Here is a 19,440-nt window from a genome sequence, read left to right on the forward strand (position 1 = left end):
TGTAGTTCTAATGACCTAAAAATTTTTCATTTGATTTGAGAATTTATAAGTTTATTTTTTTTACTCGTGATTGAATTTAAATATAAACAAATAAATATTTATTTTATTATATTCTTATCGATATTTTAATATATTTTAGTCGTGTATATGATTTTTTTATTGAGTGTGATTTTATTAATATAAAATTTTTATTTTAATTTTTTAAAAAATGGATAATTATTTAATATAGATAGAAAAATACTATTTTATTATATATTTATTAATATTTTTAAAATATATTATATTTGAATAAATAATTTATTAATGAGTAAAATATTAATATTTTATAAAAATAGTAAGACACTTATTTCTTATAATTTTAAATTAATATAAATATATTTTTATATTTTTTATCAATAAAATTTACTTTGAAAAATAAAATGTGCATTTTACTAAAGGATGAAATCGAATTTTTAGTTGGATCATACACGAATTAAGCCATTTTCAATATTTCATATATTAATTTGATATTTTATCAATAATTCTCATAACAAAATGAATTGTACTATTAAAAAAAACAAATATGTAATTAATACAATACTTGCATACATCTTCGAGCACTACAAGAAAAACGTGAATTAGGGAACCTATTTGATCGGCATCAACAATCTTGGTCGCTAATTGTGAGAGACTAACACCACGAACCGGTCTCTAAATTAGTGATCGAGTTTACAATTTCGGTCTCTAAAATTGACTCCGATATTTCTGATGCGGCGCCTATATTTGATACCGAATATTTATTTATGGCCTCTAATTTAGAGATCGAATAATAACGGGTCGCTAAATTAGAGATCGATTGTATGATATCAGTCTCTAATTTAGAGACTGTTTTACGAACACAGTCTAAATTAGAGTACTCGAAAATCATCTATTATTCCCAAATCTGAAATAATTTATGCTCAAATCTCATATATTAGTACTGTATTTTTAATATATTTTTGTATCGAACTTCATCTGAAAAAAACATCATCTCATGTATTAGTACCGTATTTTTAATATTTTGTACCAAACTTCATCTGAAAAAAAAAACATCCGGATGGACGGGACTCACGAAGTGCAGAAACATTTTGTTATAGAAAAAAGAGTCCAAACATTTTTTTTACAAGGATTGAATACAAAGCTACGTTTGTATTTGAGGATTTAAAACAAATTATCATGTTATTTTAAACAACAACAACAATAATAATAAAATTATAGTAACAAGTTTGGATGTTCCATGCCCTACGGAGTTGTAAGTTTGCAAAATCTGTGTGACATCTTTCGGCTCTTTGGTATTTACTTTTACGTTTTCATGTTACGGATTTAGTTTGTTGGGTCGTGGATAATTAATGGTCATGAAGATGATCTTGGGAGTTTAGCTATGATCTCCTGGAGCCTTTGGGTATCGAGAAATCAATGGATCATGCAACCATGTTCCCGGCTCTGTTATTCAATATTGTCCTCGCCAAGCTAACCAGTTGGCAGGGACGGAACTAGAAATTTGAGTCGAGGGGGCTAAGTTTTATATTAAAAAATTTATCGATAAAAATTAAGGGATTATCTTATATATATTGTATTATCAGGCTCTTAATTTTTTTTCCTGATTTCTTGAATGCCACTAACACTATTAATAACCAAAAAAAACTAAATTTGATTATTTATGCTCTAAAAAATAGTATTATATTGTATTTTAATATTTAGATTTCTTTAACAAACATTTATTTAAAGGCATGATGAAATAAATTTATTATTATTTATTTTTTAAAATATGCTGAAAAGTTAACTTATATATAATATTTTCATAGATTTGGTGTAATTTTTAAAATTTATTTATGTTAATATCACAAGATTAGTCTCTTCTAAATTATCTATTAATTCATAACTAATTTTTTGTGGCTAGCAAACATTATTTCATAATCAATATTGATATATAATATATATAACCCAATAAGCAAGTGGGCTAGCCTGGGCTTGAGCCTTGCTATGGTCCATCTCTGATAGTTGGCACATTTTTTTCAAAAAGGTTGATCCTGAAAAAGATTCCATCTTACATGAGTTAAATGCTTATTAGCTCATGCGAAGATAAATCGAGAAATATGCATGAGCAGCAGAAACACGAGGAAGTTTGCACACTTTCTGGCAACTGAAGGATTACGTTTTGGTTCTGATGTAGTGTTTATTGACACTATTACTTACTTTATACGTTCAGTTGTAAAACATGATCATAGATAGTAATGAATATTCATATTTCCTTCCAAAAAAAAAATTTATTATAATTTTTTATCTAAAAAAAACAGCTTATTATAATTTTATGTATATAATAAGTAACATCAATTGCGTGGCTTGAAAGTGGGTGGCCCATGACAACATCCTAGAATCTGGTTGGATAAGCTTGAAAGTGGGCCTAATCTATTTCTATTAAATTCATATATATATATATATATATATATATATAACATCATTTTTTGTAAGAGACACCTACCGCGTGTTTTTAAATATAACAAATTAAACATATGGTATATTTATATTTATTAAAGTAGTTATATAGTAAGATTTTGCTATTATATTATAAGGTTTTTATTTAATTTATCATGAGATTCTGATTAATTGAATTTTTGTATTGATTTGTAACATAATAAATGATGTATAAATATTAATATACATGAACCACCACTTCCCTTCTTCTTTTTTTTTAATGTCAATAACGGGGAAGTTAGGGAAGATCATTGATTATAAATCCTCATATTTATATGAGGCAATGAATTTTGAGTCTGATCAAATTCCAACCATTTATTGAGCTGATTTATGCTAAATCTAATTTAAATTTTTTTAGAAAGTAAATCTAATTTAATTTTGATGAACCTTACATATTCTACATAAATAATTTGTTAGGAGTAGTATCAGAAACGATCGAGACACGTCACGTAGTTTCGAGACATAATTATTATCAATCATATCTTTTTTAAAGAACGAAACAAGTCAATTAAATGTTAGAATTTTGTTTTATTGATTCCTATTCATTATAATACTTATTGATTATTGATATATTTATATGTGAATAAATTATTATAATCATCGAGAGTTTATATTGGTCTCTTTGGAATATAAAAAAACTAATGGGTAAACCCGAAGTAACACAATGACATTACGTTAACATGTAAACTGTATTAGACAAACTGTGCGACAATTTAGTCCAAAAAGATATTGTTAAAGAGAATCAAATTTCTGACATAATCATATGAAGTGTTTTTGAAGTTAATATAAGTGTGTTGATTGAATGTAATTTGCCATTATATCTATATATATATATATATAATTTTGTTATGCTGCCCATCAATCATGTCTGACTCTGTGCCCACTATGTATAATATGTGAGTTGCCCAGTACAATAGATAAGTTGACTTGTACATGATGGACACGAAGTCGGGTATGGTTGGTGGAGAGCATAACAAAACTTTTTATATATATATATATATATGGTGGACACGAAAAAAAGAACATTGATTGAATCCAAAAGATTTGATAATAGAAATGGATAGAATGAATAAAGAATCATCAACTAACTGCATAGAATAGACAAGTGAGGTGGGTGATACAGGCAATGTTAGCCAGCCTCGTTTGAATCCACGTCGACACACATTACAAAACGGTGCCTTTTTTATTTTTTATTTTTGTTTTATTTTATAAGTTTTCCTCTGGTTTTTAACTTCATTTCATGCAATTTGCAAGAAAGAACAGATACTTACATCACCCCCCACCAACTCTTCTTTTTTTATTTTTAGTTCTTTCAGGCTAATGTTTTTGTGTGTAAATGATTGGAATCTGAATCGTACTGCATATTCCTCGAGTTCTGTGTGGGGTTTTTTTGGTGGGTTTTGGAATAAAATATATGTTAATGGGGGATAGTGAGAGCTGTAGTAGCCGGCAGTCGGAGTGGTCACCGGTTCAAGGTAGGAAAAGAAGGCAGAAAGCTGAGGTTTTTGACGAAGTTTTGGAAAGATTAAAAGAACTGGATGTTGAAGAGGCTGCTGAACCAGGTTTTGAAGAGGAGTTGTGGGCTCATTTTAGCATGCTTCCTGATCGGTAATTTTTGTTTTTTCCCAACTTGTTTTTGAAGAATCATGTTTTAGGCTGAATCCCAAGTTTTTTTGTTGCTTTGAGTTGTTTCGGGAAGTGGGGTATTTTACTTGTTGAAGGTGGGTGAGAATTTGAGTTTTGGGTGTGTTGTTTGTGTTTCCGGTTTTACATGTGATCTAAGCCAAGCTTTTGAGAGAAGAAAACATGGGAAATAAAGTTCAAGTTTAAAACTTTAGGTTTTAATTTTGGAAAGAAAGATGGTGGTGTGTGATCATTTAGTTGGTGGAGCCTAAAGGAAGGGGGAACATGTCCTCTTTTGTTTCTTGCAGTTAAAAGTTGGTGTGTTTGACTAATTCAACTCATAGGGTGACATGTTCTGTTAATCTTTACGAAAGAATATTTCCTTTTGACATTTGGTGCTAGTTTTGGTCTGGATAAGTACATCTTGCTGTGAGATTGTTGGGCTTGAAATGATTGATGCACCATTGAGTACCATTCATTCATATTCTAGTTATACTCTGGATGTGAACACCGAAAGGGCAGAGGATGTCCTCAGGCACAAGAAATTGTTGAGTTTGGCGCGCGATCCTCGCACTAGACCGGCAGTTGATGTCCGCCTTGTGCAGGTATAGCACCTTCTCTATTGTATTTCTTTCATTGTTTTGGACTAGGGACATCGGTTCTGCTAAATTTGGTTCTTTCAAGATAGCTTTTACTTGCTTTACATTAAGCATCTTCTTGATTAACTTCTTCTGGTTTTATTGATTCCTTTGTAAATGTTTTCTGTTATCTTATAGCTTCAGTTGGTAAAGAATGTTTGTTTTCTTTATAACTCAGGTTCTTCTGGAGGATGCTGTTCATTCAAGCTTCGTTACAGGGGGGGATGCTTTTGGGTTTGATGGGTAAAGGAGTTAGATACTTTGTGCATAAAATTTACTTTAGAAATGGAATTTTAGACAGGAATTGAAGTCCTTCATTTGTTTCTTTTAAGTTCTCATCCTCCTCCCGCATTTGGGTTGTCATCAAATCATGAACTTGCATTTGTTGCTAATAAATCTGATGCTACTAATCGGGACAGCTCCATGAGTAGGAAATCACGCCCATTGCGGTAATATTCTAAAAGGTTTGAGCCAGAATGAGCTTTTGTTTTGTTTTTCGGGAGTGAGAATATTGTTCCAGGAGGCATGGGGATTTTGGTGCAATATCAATGAGTAAGACATACATATTAAACTGACGTGGTACGATGCTGATTCTATCAGGCCACTCCATGAAATCACAATTTCAACGAAAGACAAGCCAAAGCTCCTCAGTGGGGTAATTCCTCTGCATTTCGTCAAATGAATGAAACACTTCCTGAAAATTTCTTTAATATGTTTTTATTACTATGCAGCATGCAAACCATAGAAATATCGCTAATTATAGACTTGGTTGCACATCTCATTTTTCACGAGAAAAATGAACATGAATTTGATTGGATGAACGATTAGATTAATCCCATTATTCCCATGATATAATCTTAATGTATGTTTGCTTATGATATGTATCGGTGATTTTGTCATTTCGTAAGTGATTCAGCTCTTCGAACCAGTTACTTGTAAAAGAGCTTGATCCTGTCAAACTGGCGGATTCTTCCTTACAAGTTCTTTTAATGTACCTTATGCAGTCATGTATAGTTTCTTTTGATGATAACCGAGGTCCTAATGTATAGTTTCTTTCGATGACGTATGTGGTCCTAATCTATACTTTCATTTGATGATAACTGAGGTCCTCGTTCTATTGAAACTTTCAGTTGACTTCCCTGATGTCTGAGATAGGGCTGAACATTCAAGAAGCCCATGCTTTTTGCACGATAGATGGTTATTCCTTGGATGTCTTTGTTGTTGATGGTTGGGAACACAAGGTACCTTTTTTCGTAAATTTGAATCACCGTAAGTATCAGCATCATTTCATTCTTCGAAGTTTGGGACTCTTAAGAATGACGTGTTAGTTTAAAAACAAATGAATTAAGAAATGGCACATCTTAATAAATTGATTGAATTCGATGTGTTTCATGTTTAAGCATGTCAAACTTTGGCTGCATTTTTTTTTATCCTCACTCATCCAGTATGCTGAAATTGATTGATGCCTACTTCAAATTCTTAGGGAATTGAGCATCTCAGAAACACCTTAGTGAAAGAAATTCCAAATATTGAGGTACGTGAGACATGGAATCCTACCCAAGCTATTGTTGTTTATTTAGACTTGATTACAAAACATACTGCAGAAGCAATCGGGGGGCATTAAACAAGAGCTGGTGTCTCCTGCTGGAGGACAAGGGCCGAGAAGGAATCTGTTTCCACCAAATAATGTGGAAATTCCTTTTGATGGCAGTGACGTCTGGGAAATCAACGCTAAGTTGCTGGATTTTGAATACAAGATTGCTTCGGGGTCAAACGGAGACTTGTGAGTTTAATCTCTCTAACTGTCATGGATTTGGAAATTTTATTTAGATCAATATATATAATTGCGAAAATCTATACAGATACAAAGGTTCGTTTCAAAGTCAAGATGTGGCGATCAAAGTTTTCAAGACCGAGTTCATTAATGGAGACATACAACGGGAGTTTGCTCAAGAAGTCTATATATTGAGGTAACCCCAGTTGAAGAATAAACATGTCGATGAACTAGACTAATACCAATTCATGTAAGGAAACTATTGCACAAATTTTTTCATTGTCAGTATCAAAGAGAACATGTTGATGAACTAGACTAATACCAATAAAAAGCTTAATGTACCAAAAGTCAGTATTTAATTATAATTTTGAAAGAATTTTATGTTCAACCGTCACCCGCCTGCATAGAAATTCTATATTTTTTTGCTCAAAAGTTCAAGAGCCCTCTTTGCCATGAAGGAACTTCCTTTCTGTTACATCATCTAATTCAAACGGCCACTGTTGATTTAGATTTGGAAAATCTGGTCTTTTCTTCATCTGCCATATCTACGAAAGGCTAGAGTAGAAAACGAAGTAGCTTTTCCTCGATTTTTTTGATAAAAAGATGCATTTTTTTTAAAAAAATTATAGTACCAACTAAAGCTTTTGATATCTTTCTAATTCAGGAAAGTCCGGCACAAAAATGTAATTCAATTTATAGGTGCATGTACGAGACCTCCACTCTTATGTATTGTTACTGGTAATACTGCTTACCATCTTTGTTATTTCAACGAGCGCATCAAGATGTGTGCATCTGTTTCTTTTAAACCTTTGGTTCTCTATTCAGAATTCATGTCTGGTGGAAGTGTATACGACTTCCTACACAAACAAAAGGGTGTTTTCAAGCTTCCTGCCTTATTAAAGGTCGCGATTGATGTGTCTAAAGGAATGAGCTACTTGCATCATAATAATATAATTCATAGGGACTTAAAGGCGGCCAATCTCTTGATGGACGAAAACGATGTAAGAAACTAATAGATCTCCAAATGACCATTTTTTTGTCTGTAACATTCATAAACATATATTGGAGCATGTCCCCATATCAATAATGATTGATGATATGCAGGTGGTTAAAATTGCTGATTTTGGTGTTGCTCGAGTGCAACTTCAGTCCGGGGTCATGACTGCCGAAACTGGAACTTATCGCTGGATGGCTCCCGAGGTTCATTAATTTTTCATTTATATAGCATACGTTCTTTGGGGTACTAATTGCTCGATTTTAAATCCTTTATAACACATCTCCAAGGAGCTTGAATTTTAGGAGAAAGTGGTCTATACATGCGCACCATTTCACTAAACTACGTGTTCCATCGAAATGAGGGCTAGACATGCTTGACATACGTATTTTTCACGTTGAAAGGTTATCGAACACAAGCCATACAATCATAAAGCAGATGTTTTCAGCTTCGGAATTGTGCTTTGGGAACTCCTAACCGGAAAGGTTTTTATCATTTAGTTATTTCAGTATCTTGAACTTCCGTAGATGAAATATTCACTTTATTTAGCATGAAACCAGCTACCATACGCAAACTTGACCCCGTTGCAGGCGGCAGTTGGTGTCGTCCAGAAGGTACACCATATCAATGACCATACCTTCTTTTCCATGAATGGTCTAATTACACGAAATATTCAGTTTTTTCTAAATCTGAAAACGTGTTTCAGCGTTTGAGACCAGCAATACCAAGGCACACTCATCCCCTAGTAGTTGAATTGCTCGAAAGGTGTTGGCAGCAAGAACCATCTTTAAGACCTGAGTTCTCTGAACTGGTAGAAATTTTGCAGTACATGGCTGAAAAGGTAACCTGCAGCGACGTCTGCTGGTGCTTTTCCCGTCTTTCATTTACATAGTTTCTTGATTCAAACCTGATGGATCGTTTGAAACAGGTGTCCGAAGAAGAGCGGGCCACCAAGAAGAGAAATCTGGGGGATCATGTCAGCTCATGAATGCATGAATGCCTCGGAAGTTGGAGACTTGTTGATTTCTCCAGTATCACTGGTTCTGTTACGCGACGTATTCGTGGGGGCTAAAACGATTGACTGATGGAGAGATCAAGTTTAGGATGTTAAACAGTTTGGTGCCACCAATTCATGCATGACAAACGTCAAACAATGTACAGCATTTTCGGGTTCGGTAAGAAGATCTAGGATGAAGCTGAATCCACCCGTTTTGTATGATAAAAATATCGCATAAATATTTGTACCATTGATGCCCCAAAGATGTGAAACAGGATAATATCAGAACGATGAGTGCAGAGTGTAAGTGGCAACTGTGGACAGGAAAAACACTCTAAATATTTTTAGAGGTTGCAAACACTAAGTATAATCAGAAACCAAATCAAATCGATAAAATCAAATCAACCTGCATCAACATGGTTTGAATTGGTTTTCAATCATAGTTTTGGATCGCTTTTTAAATCAACCATATGGAAAAAAAATGGTTTTATAAACGGTAACATATGATTTGGTTCAAATTTTTTTCAAAAACCGAATCAAACCATTGTGAACACTCATACCTCTGATTCTGCTAAGTTTGAAGTTATTATTCAGATATGATTCCTAAACGTGATCAAGCATTACTTGTGAATCATCATTGAGAATCTATTGGATGGAGAAATCTGGTTTTTGTTTAATAAATATTTTGATATATGAGCTTCTTAATATTTTAAATATAATCTAAATATTATCCTACGCTCACAATTGTATGTTTATTTAACATATTCAACTCAACATTTTCCCACCTGAAAGTATTATATGTTTTTACAAATAAAAGTTTGTGAGAAGAAAAAAAAATGAAGATTATAAATATAAAAATCACATAAATTTGTTCGTTCATTTATTCAGAAATAATAAATAGATAAATAAATATTATTATTTGAACCATGTCCGAGTCCGATCTCATGTAAAATCCAAAGCGTCCCGCTCCGGTCCAATTTCGGGTAAATTAAATCTTACATGGGCATTATCTAAAAGAACATTTAAAGGTAGTGATTTATACTATTTTTTAAATAAATTTTATGTATATTGATAAATTTCCACCATTAAATGCATTGTAGTGTTGTATAAATCAACTTATGTCCCCAAAAAAAATATTCAAAGTTGAATTTAATGAGACCCATCATCGATCAACTTTATCCGATGAAAGATTAAATGAGCATTTAGGTTATGTTTGGTAGCATTATTAATAATCCATGTACAAATATATCCTTTCTAATCCTACGTTCTTCTCATCATATTATTTATCTATATATTAATTATAATTTTACATCAATCAAGTCATTAATTATTTATCATATATCAATCAAATCATTGAATTTAAATTACTATATTACCCCTTATAAATAATATTATTTATATTTTATTTATTTTTTAAAAGGATAAAATAGTAATTTATAATTTTTATATAAAATTTAATAAATCAAATCAAATCAACTATAATCTATCAATCAAATCAAATATTTTATCCACTATCATTTCTTATTTATTTTTTATTACAATACATTACTTATCTATATATTATTTATCTCATCATCCGTACCAAACATACCCTTAATGTTTCAGTGATTAGTTAAGAATATTTTAGGCCTTTACCCATGTTACACGAAACAAAACTAGTATGACATCGTTTCACCAGATAATTTTATAAGATGATTTTTTGATCTATTTCGACCATGAAAAAAATACTATTTTTACATCAAAATTATCACTTTTCAGATATAGACCGAATCTACTCTTCTCACAAATAGAAATACTGAGGTTGTCTCAAAAGAGTCATGTTAATTAGTTGGATATTATTTACTAGTATCTTGGATATTTGCGTGAATAATAATAAGTCAAAAATTGAACAAAAAAGAAGAAAAATGCATGGCAGCTAAAATTGGTGCCCATAACCATTAATTGCTAAATAAAGCAAAGGCGTTCTCCTCTCAATAAAAACTCTAACGACCCACCTGTCTAAGGATATTGAGAAGAAAATCATAACTGATAGTAACTTATAAGTTATATCATAAAAACTATTGTAGTCATTTGGATTAATTTTATTAGACATATATAAAAAATATTATTTTTAATTAACAAATATGGATCGAGTCAATTCGCCTTATGAATCCAGATCCGTGAAATATGAAAAACCTATTTTATATATATATATATATATATGAATAAATTAAAATTGAATCAGTAGTACATATTACATTTGAAAGTTGTGATTATATTTCAATATTACGTTATTGTGTACAAAATCCAATCCATAATATACAAAGAGAATCAACAAAAATTAAACGTGACTGTTATATGATTTTTCATATTCAGAATTTCTAATCACGTGTAAATTAACTATAATCTATATATATATATATATAAAAACAGAGTTTTTACTAAATATATTAGTTTTTCGCCAAAACAAACTTACTATAAATGAAAATTATGGATGAAATTTTGTTAAAACTATAGATAATGTTTTCGGTTCAAATAATAATAATAATACGATGATTAAGGTTATAGATAATGTATTCGGTTCAAATAATACTAATAATATTTTTGGTTAAATTTGTAAAAATAAATTTATACTTACTACTTTTATCAATGTTTGTTTTTTAATTTCAATTGATTTATTGTGTGCATATACAAATTAATCTTACCAAAAATATCGTAAATAATTTAAATATCGTGTATATATATGTCAAATTAATAATAAAAAATTTACGACACAACCTAAAACATTTATATATGCTTACATATAGTTTTCATAAATGATATATATATATATATATATATATATATATATATATAATCTTGTTCTCCTGCACACCAGTGTGCAGGGATTTTGTGTGCACCCTGTGATGTTCGCGTGAACATTTGAGATGTTCTCGCGAACATCTAATTTTTTTTTTTGATGTTCGCGCGAACATTTCGCGATGCACACAAAATCCATGCACACTGGTGTGCAATGGATCATGACTATATATATATATGATAATTTTTGTTAATTTCTTATGCCTATATATATGCAAAATTTTCCATTAATTATATTCACCTACCAAATATAAAATTAATTTCAAAACTTTTCAAATTCATATTGAGATTGAAATTAAGAACATTGAAAATATAAAATAACTTTAAATATATCTGCATCGATTATAATATTTCATTATTTTTTTTTTATTTTAGGTTTACCGATTTTTTTCTTATTATTATTATTGTTATTTAATTGATGTATTTTTTTAAAAAAAAATACATTCATAATTATTTTTCATATATTTATGTGAATATATTGATTTTTAAATAATATTAAACAAAATAATATTAATATATTTTCATGCGTGAATTGTGATTAGCATATACATGTTATCAATAATAACTACCAGCTATACAACAAATAATAACAAAATTGTAATAAATAAATTGATCCGTTTTAAGAATTTTTATAATTCATTAAATAAATAAGTATTATCAATAAAATTTAAAATACTTATTTGAAATATTATTAATTTAATTTCAGTGAATTATGTACGTGTGTGAAAATTCTCATTAATTGTATATATATATTTTTCGGTTCAAGATTTGATATTTGATTGGATATTTCAAATTTTAAAATTTTATCGAATGTTTCAATATTTTAGGTTTCAAAAAAAAAATTTATATCATGATTTTTTGTTCAAAATTTATCCGATGTTTCAAAATTTTAAAATTTTTGATTCAAAATTTAAAAATTTTTAATGTACCAATGTACGGTTCAAAATTTGAAATTTGATCGTATATTATCGCTGTTTTTTATTTTAGTTAAATTTTATGTTCATATATATGTGAAAATTTTCATAAATGTTATATATATATGATAATATACCAATTTTTTGTTCAAATTTGAAATTTGATTGAATGTTCGTATGTTATCAATACTTTATAATTTCAATTAATTTTTGGTTAAATATGTAAAAAAAAAAATAGTAAATTATATTTATAATAATGTACCAATTTTCGGTTTAAATATTGAAATTTCAAAGGATGTTATTAATACTTTATAATTTTTGCTAATTTTTTTTTGTAACCATGTATATGTGTAAATTTTAATTAATTTCAGTTAAATTTTTTTGCCCCTATATATGTTAAAATTTGCATAAATGCTATAAATGATAATTAGGTTTTGCTTAAGATAATCGATGTTATGGCTGGACCCACCTGAAAAATATAGGATGCATTAAAATATATACAATGATGTATCATTTTATTCAATTTATGTTATTATTTTGAGTGTTGTGTTACTTTTATATGTTTAGTTATCACTAATATTTATCATATTAAATATATAAAAAAATTATATAATATTACGTTTTTTAATTTTTAAAAGAGTATCGTTGTGAATGTTTGGTATATTGATTGTTAGTAAATCAATTTTATATGTATATTAATTATAAACTTGATATAAATTTTTTATGATATATATTCTAAAAAATAATAATAAATTTTCATGTATTAAAATATTAATACTCTGTGCATCGCACGAGGTGAAATACTAGTATATGATAAAATTCGAGATACTTAACGAACGAAAGAGAGAAAATATTTCCAATTATGATTTGAAATTATAACAAAACAATATAATTTGTCATAAATTTAGATATAAATAATATTTAAAATATAACGAAATACTAACATTTTATATTTTATTTTAAAAAGTTTAGATGATACCAAATTAATTAAATATGATTAAAGCAAGTTGTCTGCAATAAGATCACGTCAATCCAAGTTAATGAAATATATGAACGATAGAACAATGGATAAAAACGCAATTCGTCCTATCAACAACTCTCCAACGAACCTATCAAACAAAGTTAATATAATGTAGGGGTGGTTTTTTGATATACCTTACTATTAATATTGGTATGAAAAAAATTCATACTGATACCGATAGTAAAATTTTGAAACTTTGGTACGAAAAAAACCATATTGATACCGTATAGATAACGAAAAAAAATTCGATATACCGAAAAAATGTCTGAATATCGAAAAAAATTCGGTACGATATGCCAAAATTCCGGTATTTCGGTACGGTATACCAGCCCTAATACAATGTACATTTTATCTAGCCTACATGGGCATATGCGAGTTGGTAAGACCTGGGGTGATGTGGCATATTGCTTGCTGAAATATTGTGGGGTATGCTCTGGGAGTTGAACAATGTTGCTCCCTCCTTCAGGTCTCTGCCGCTCGTGTACATCCCTCGATTTAATCACTGCATGCTCCAATGAACCTCTGACTCATACAAAATGAGGTTATTCGAGATCAACCCCTTTTATAATGTACATTTTATCTACGTTAACACAATACACATCGAAAAATAACAAAATCGGTGAACCGATGGCGTGCGGAGGAACGGTGGTATTAATTACGAAATGGGAATAAGTTTCATTACGCGATATACCTCAAGCACGTGTACGAGAGAGATGGTCTTGCACCAAACTCTACCCTCTCTCTCTCTCTCCCTTTTTCATTTATTTAAAAATGCTCACATTACGAAGCAATTTGCTCATGCAACTGCACCACCTTTTTCGTTTGTAGCATGTGTGTCTGAATTCTGCGGCCAACACCTCATCGATGCTGTGATTATATAAATCTCCATTCTACATTAAATACTCATTTTTTTCCCCGAATCATCTGACCATTGTTGTGATTTTAATTTTTAAATGCTTTTTGAGTTGAAAAATTTTCAAATCCCGTTTTTTTTTTTTTGAAAAATTTTAACTTTTAGTTCACCACCTCACATGGAAACTTTCCGTAAATCCTTCAAATCCTCGCGATTGCAAGAAGAAGAAGAAGAAGAAGAAGGCCAAATTCTCTTGACCCAGTTCGAAAACCCCACTCCCCACCCCGCCGCCGCGATCATGATTTCATCTCCCTCCTCGGACACCTCCTCCCTTTCGCCTCCGCCTCCGCCGCCCAAGAATGTCGGAGTGAAGAGTAACGTCGTCCAAGATTCACTCAATGGAGACAGTGTCAGTAGCGCTGGAGTGAATGAGAGCCACGCTAACAGAATGTGGAGGGACACCAGTTACGATTTCTCAAACGACGCCGTCATGAGAGCCGCCGCCGCCTCTCAGGACTTCGATTTCGTCGCGGAATCTCCGGTGGCCCCGAAATCTCCGTTACCTAAAATATCCGAGAGCCCCGGGGATAACAGCTACGGGCAGCTGACTCCGAGAGAAGTCCGCGTTTCGTTTCACGGGAATACGGCTGAGCCGCCGCCGACGGCGAGCCGCGCGTCGAATGCTGACCCGGCTGAAGTCGTAGTTTGCAGCTCCAACAATTCTTTTCGGAGGAGATCTAGTTTACTGAGAGCGAAAACCAAGTCGAGATTGCTGGACCCACCGGAGGAGAATAATCAGAAATCCCAGACACAAAGAATGCTCAAATCCCAAGTTTTAGGAAAAGGGACCAGTGAATTTGACGAAGACGACCCTTTTCTTGATGAAGATTTACCCGAGCATTACAAGAAAATGTCGTGCAGTCCTCTCTCAGTAATGCAATTACTGGGTATGATTTTGATCGTTGGTGCTTTAGTTTGTAGTTTAACTATCAACTTCTTCAGAAAAAGAACTCTGTTCGAATTAGATCTTTGGAAATGGGTGTTAATGGTTCTGGTATTGATTTCTGGTAGATTGGTTTCCGGATGGGCGATTCGGATTGTTGTTTTCTTCATCGAGAGGAATTTTCTCTTACGGAAAAGGGTTCTGTATTTCGTGTACGGGTTGCGAAAGCCAGTGCAGAATTGTGTGTGGTTGACTCTGGTTCTGATAGCTTGGCAATGCATTTTCGACAAGAGGGTTGAAAGCGTGACAAATGGGAATATTTTGCCTTATGTGACCAAGATTTGGGTCTGCCTTTTGGTGGGAACTTTGATTTGGCTGCTAAAAACTTTAATTGTCAAGGTTTTAGCTTCATCATTTCACGTTAGCACGTTTTTCGATCGGATTCAGGAGGCGTTGTTCACTCAGTATGTGATCGAGACACTTTCCGGGCCGCCCCTGGTCGAGATTCAGCTGGTGCAGGAAGATGAGGAGAGGGTGATGGTTGAGGTTCAGAAGCTTCAGAGTGCGGGGGCTACTATTCCTGCTGACCTTAAGGCCAATGTTTTCCCAAAAAGTGGAAGAATAATCGGGACTCCTAGGAAGAGTACCGTTGCCTCGGATGCTAGAAGTCCTAGGCTTTCGAAAATGGGGTCGAAGAAGGAGGAACATAATGGTATCACGGTCGATCATTTGCATAGGCTGAATCAGAAGAACATATCGGCTTGGAATATGAAGAGGTTGATGAACATTGTGAGGAAAGGGGTGATCTCCACTCTGGATGAGCGCATACAGGGCTCGACTACTGAAGACGAATCGATGGTTCAGATCACGAGCGAAAACCAGGCCAAAGCTGCTGCTAAAAAGATTTTTCTCAATGTGGCCAGGCCAGGATCCAAGTAATTCTCTACTTGTTTCCTAATTTATGATCTTTATTTATTTCTATCATTGATTTGTACCTAGCCGATTACACATCACACTAAATATTCATGTCAAGTGAGTCGAGTTGTGTTATTTCCTATAAGAATTGTATTAAATTCTGCGTGTGTTAGATTTGCCTTTGCTGTTAGATTAATGCTTCTAGTTTTAGATTGGCAACCAAAGAAGTTTATAGTCAGCTTATGGGAAAATCTAGGCACCAAATTTATATCAGCATGTTTTTTGAATTTTGTTGGTTATGTAAAAACCTTTACATGCTCGTATGTCCCTTTCGTGTGCAGACGCATTTACCAGGAGGATTTAATGCGCTTTCTTCGGGAGGATGAAGCTTTAAAGGCAATGCGTCTCTTCGAAGGAGGATGCGAACAAAAAGGAATCAGCAAGCGAGATCTAAAAAATTGGTTGGTGAGTAATATGTAAAAGATTCTTGTTTGTTTTGGATACCATGTATTTGTATGTGATATAAACTACTAATCTTTTACGCCACAGGTCAATGCATTTAGGGAACGGAGGGCTCTTGCTTTATCCCTGAACGACACAAAAACTGCCGTCAACAAACTACATCAAATGATGAATGGCCTTGTTGGGGTTATCGTCATAGTAATCTGGCTCCTCATACTCAAAGTTGCGACAACACATTTCTTTATCTTCTTAAGCTCCCAGCTTCTTTTAGTTGTGTTCATGTTTGGAAATACTTGCAAGACAACATTTGAGGCGATCATCTTTTTATTTGTGATGCACCCTTTTGATGTGGGTGACCGTGTTGAAGTTGATGGAGTTCAGGTATGATGCTGGTTGTTTTCCACGTAACATGCACGATTCGCTCAGATTCGCTTATATTCAATACACATTTGACTCGAACTATTATTTTCAGATGATAGTTGAAGAGATGAACATATTGACGACCGTTTTTCTAAGATACGACAGCCTCAAGATCTATTACCCCAACAGTGTCTTATCCACAAAGCCAATCAACAACTTCTACCGCAGCCCGGATATGGGTGATTCAGTCGACTTCTGTACACATATCTCCACCCCTGTAGAGAAGATCGCGACAATGAAGGAGAGAATCATAAGGTACGAATATAGCTCACATGTTTTTTTCCAAAATCTCAACAATAGCTTTATGTTTTTATTATGTGCCTATGTGCGTGTAAGCCGCGGAAGGAAGACTATGTATCCCAAAATTTAACATCCCTCACTCGATTTGATCACAAACTTCACCAAAGAAATACATGTATTGTTCCCTATACATGACGACCGGACGTTTTCAGGTACATCGAGACCAAAACCGACCACTGGAACCCTGCGCCATCAGTAGTCATGAGAGACATCGAAGACTTGAATCGACTGAAGTGGTCGGTGTGGCTGTCTCACAGAATGAATCATCAAGACATGGGGGAGAGATGGGCAAGAAGAGCACTTCTGGTTGAGGAGATGATCAAAATCTTCAGAGAGCTCGATATCGAATACCGGTTACTGCCTCTGGACGTGAATGTACGGAACATGCCGCCATTGAATTCGTCTAGGCTTCCATCGAATTGGACTGTTTCTACTACATGAACTCACTTGGTTTGCGGTGGATTGACTTTACTGATACTGACGGAAATATAGTGATGTAAAGATGTATTCAGAAACCTTCGATTTCTTGATAATACAGTATTAGCTTCTGCAAAGTTTTGAATAAATTTCTATATCTATATAATTAAATCAAATATTCATGACTTGGGTTGTCATAAAATAATGGATTGTGGTACTTGTTACATATATATTTCAAATTAGTTTATATTCATAATATATATTCTTCCATGAAACTGAACAATTTAGTAAACTATGTTACATGTAGAGTGTTAATTATTTTCATTTCATCTCTTCGCTGTCATAGTCTAAAATGAGATAAATGTTTATGAGAATATATTGTCATACAAAGGAAAATAGATATGTGGCCAAATCTTTTTGTAATCAAAATTTTTAACGTTAGATTTGAAATTCTTAGAATAGTTTTGATATCACGTGAGCGACCATTAAAATTGAGTTTTAGTGATTTCTCAAAAAAACAGTTGTCACAATATAATTAATATAAATATCAATGTATAATATATTTTTATGTTACCTTTAGTATTATTTGGAATTGAATCTCCAACGTCTAGTTTGATAATTATATCCTTACCTTAAAAAAAAATCCTTAACCATAAACTATGAAACCTTGTTGTGCTTGATTGAATATTATATATATTTAAATCAAACAAAATATTATATATATTTTCGTTATTCGATATTGAATTTAAATTCGTTTATTTTTATTAGTAATCTATGGATAAAAAGTCAAAACACACCGTTTCCAGCCATTTTTTTTTTAAAAAAATTCTAAATTATTTTTCAACTAAATTCGAAGCGTCATGAACCGTGACCAGAATATTTAAGACAAGTTATGGTCAAGGGTCAAAACATTTTTGAAACATTGATCTTGCATTTCTGCACAGTCTAACCAACTATTCTGAACCGTCATGTTCTTTAACATACCCATATATACATATCTATACTATATTAGTAAACTCGATACCTTTTAATGTGTTCAAGACATTATTTGTGCGAAAAAAACTGCACTCTTTTAGATAATTGTGTGTTAACGGGTTTAATGAGATCCTCTCCTTTGGGTAGTATTCAAATCATTCATCGGAGGGTCTACATCTTATATTATAATGCTGACATTAAAAATCATGGGTTGTTAAATCTCATATTAGATAATACTTTAAGGTAGGTTGAAATAAACCGTGTTAACCATGCAAAAAAAACTATTTAATGATGTTTAAGGAAGTTTGGATATACAAGCCTAAGCTCTTCTAGAAAAATCATCAACAAAAGGTTCAAAAATATTTCCCTCCTCTATATGTGGGGCACTAAAAGGACCCCAAATGTCCATGCCAATTCGATACGATAAGATGTTTTAGAGAAACTACACTTCGGAAAAAGCTAACCGTGATTGCTTGGAATGAGGACAAATGGAACTAAACTCAAAACGTTTATGCCAAATAACAAGAAACAATGGTATTTTGAGTGTTTTGAAACAACAACGTATTACACTGATATATGAGAAGTAACATGAGTTGCATTACTTGATGGAGCACGTCGTAAGTGGTTAGCTGAAAAATGGTAGAGGCCGTGCTGCTCTCTACCAATCCCCATGATCTTCCCACTCTCGAGGTCCTGAAAGACAAATATGGGGATAAAAAGTGAGAACACAGTTATGTGATATTATGAATTTAGACACAGACAAGAGATTGAAATGAAAATCAGGAATATACAGAACATCATGAAGAATGATGGTATGGGAATACGGCTACCATTTGGCAAGCGTACGGGATTAGATGAAGCAA

At 32.4% G+C, this 19,440-nt stretch overlaps 2 protein-coding genes across 5 annotated transcripts; both read left to right on the forward strand.

Moving 5' to 3' along the window:
* Window positions 1-3,649: 3,649 nt before the first annotated feature.
* Window positions 3,650-8,882, forward strand: LOC140889317 (serine/threonine-protein kinase STY46-like). Of its 4 annotated transcripts, XM_073297109.1 has the most exons (17): window positions 3,650-3,667; window positions 3,801-4,101; window positions 4,607-4,721; window positions 4,933-4,997; window positions 5,087-5,203; window positions 5,355-5,409; window positions 5,885-5,995; window positions 6,238-6,288; window positions 6,359-6,537; window positions 6,617-6,724; window positions 7,193-7,266; window positions 7,354-7,529; window positions 7,633-7,728; window positions 7,927-8,007; window positions 8,083-8,136; window positions 8,229-8,363; window positions 8,451-8,877. In XM_073297109.1, exons 2-17 carry the CDS (start codon window positions 3,908-3,910, stop codon window positions 8,508-8,510), a joined length of 1,671 nt encoding a protein of 556 aa, XP_073153210.1. In that variant the 5' UTR covers window positions 3,650-3,667; window positions 3,801-3,907; the 3' UTR covers window positions 8,511-8,877. The 4 variants fall into 4 exon arrangements, with proteins under 4 accessions (XP_073153210.1, XP_073153254.1, XP_073153161.1 ...); XM_073297153.1 differs by lacking the exon at window positions 3,650-3,667 and having other exon boundaries at window positions 3,702-4,101; window positions 6,362-6,537; window positions 8,451-8,882; XM_073297060.1 differs by lacking the exon at window positions 3,650-3,667 and having other exon boundaries at window positions 3,705-4,101.
* Window positions 8,883-14,061: 5,179 nt separating this feature from the next.
* LOC140889259 (mechanosensitive ion channel protein 8-like) lies at window positions 14,062-17,702 on the forward strand. The gene is made up of 5 exons (XM_073296995.1): window positions 14,062-16,023; window positions 16,345-16,468; window positions 16,553-16,846; window positions 16,938-17,140; window positions 17,338-17,702. Exons 1-5 carry the CDS (start codon window positions 14,324-14,326, stop codon window positions 17,624-17,626), a joined length of 2,610 nt encoding a protein of 869 aa, XP_073153096.1. The 5' UTR covers window positions 14,062-14,323; the 3' UTR covers window positions 17,627-17,702.
* The last annotated feature ends 1,738 nt before the right edge of the window (window positions 17,703-19,440 follow it).

This window comes from Henckelia pumila, chromosome 1 (assembly GCF_033568475.1).
Source record: "Henckelia pumila isolate YLH828 chromosome 1, ASM3356847v2, whole genome shotgun sequence".
In the NCBI taxonomy this organism is placed as follows: Eukaryota; Viridiplantae; Streptophyta; class Magnoliopsida; order Lamiales; family Gesneriaceae; genus Henckelia; species Henckelia pumila.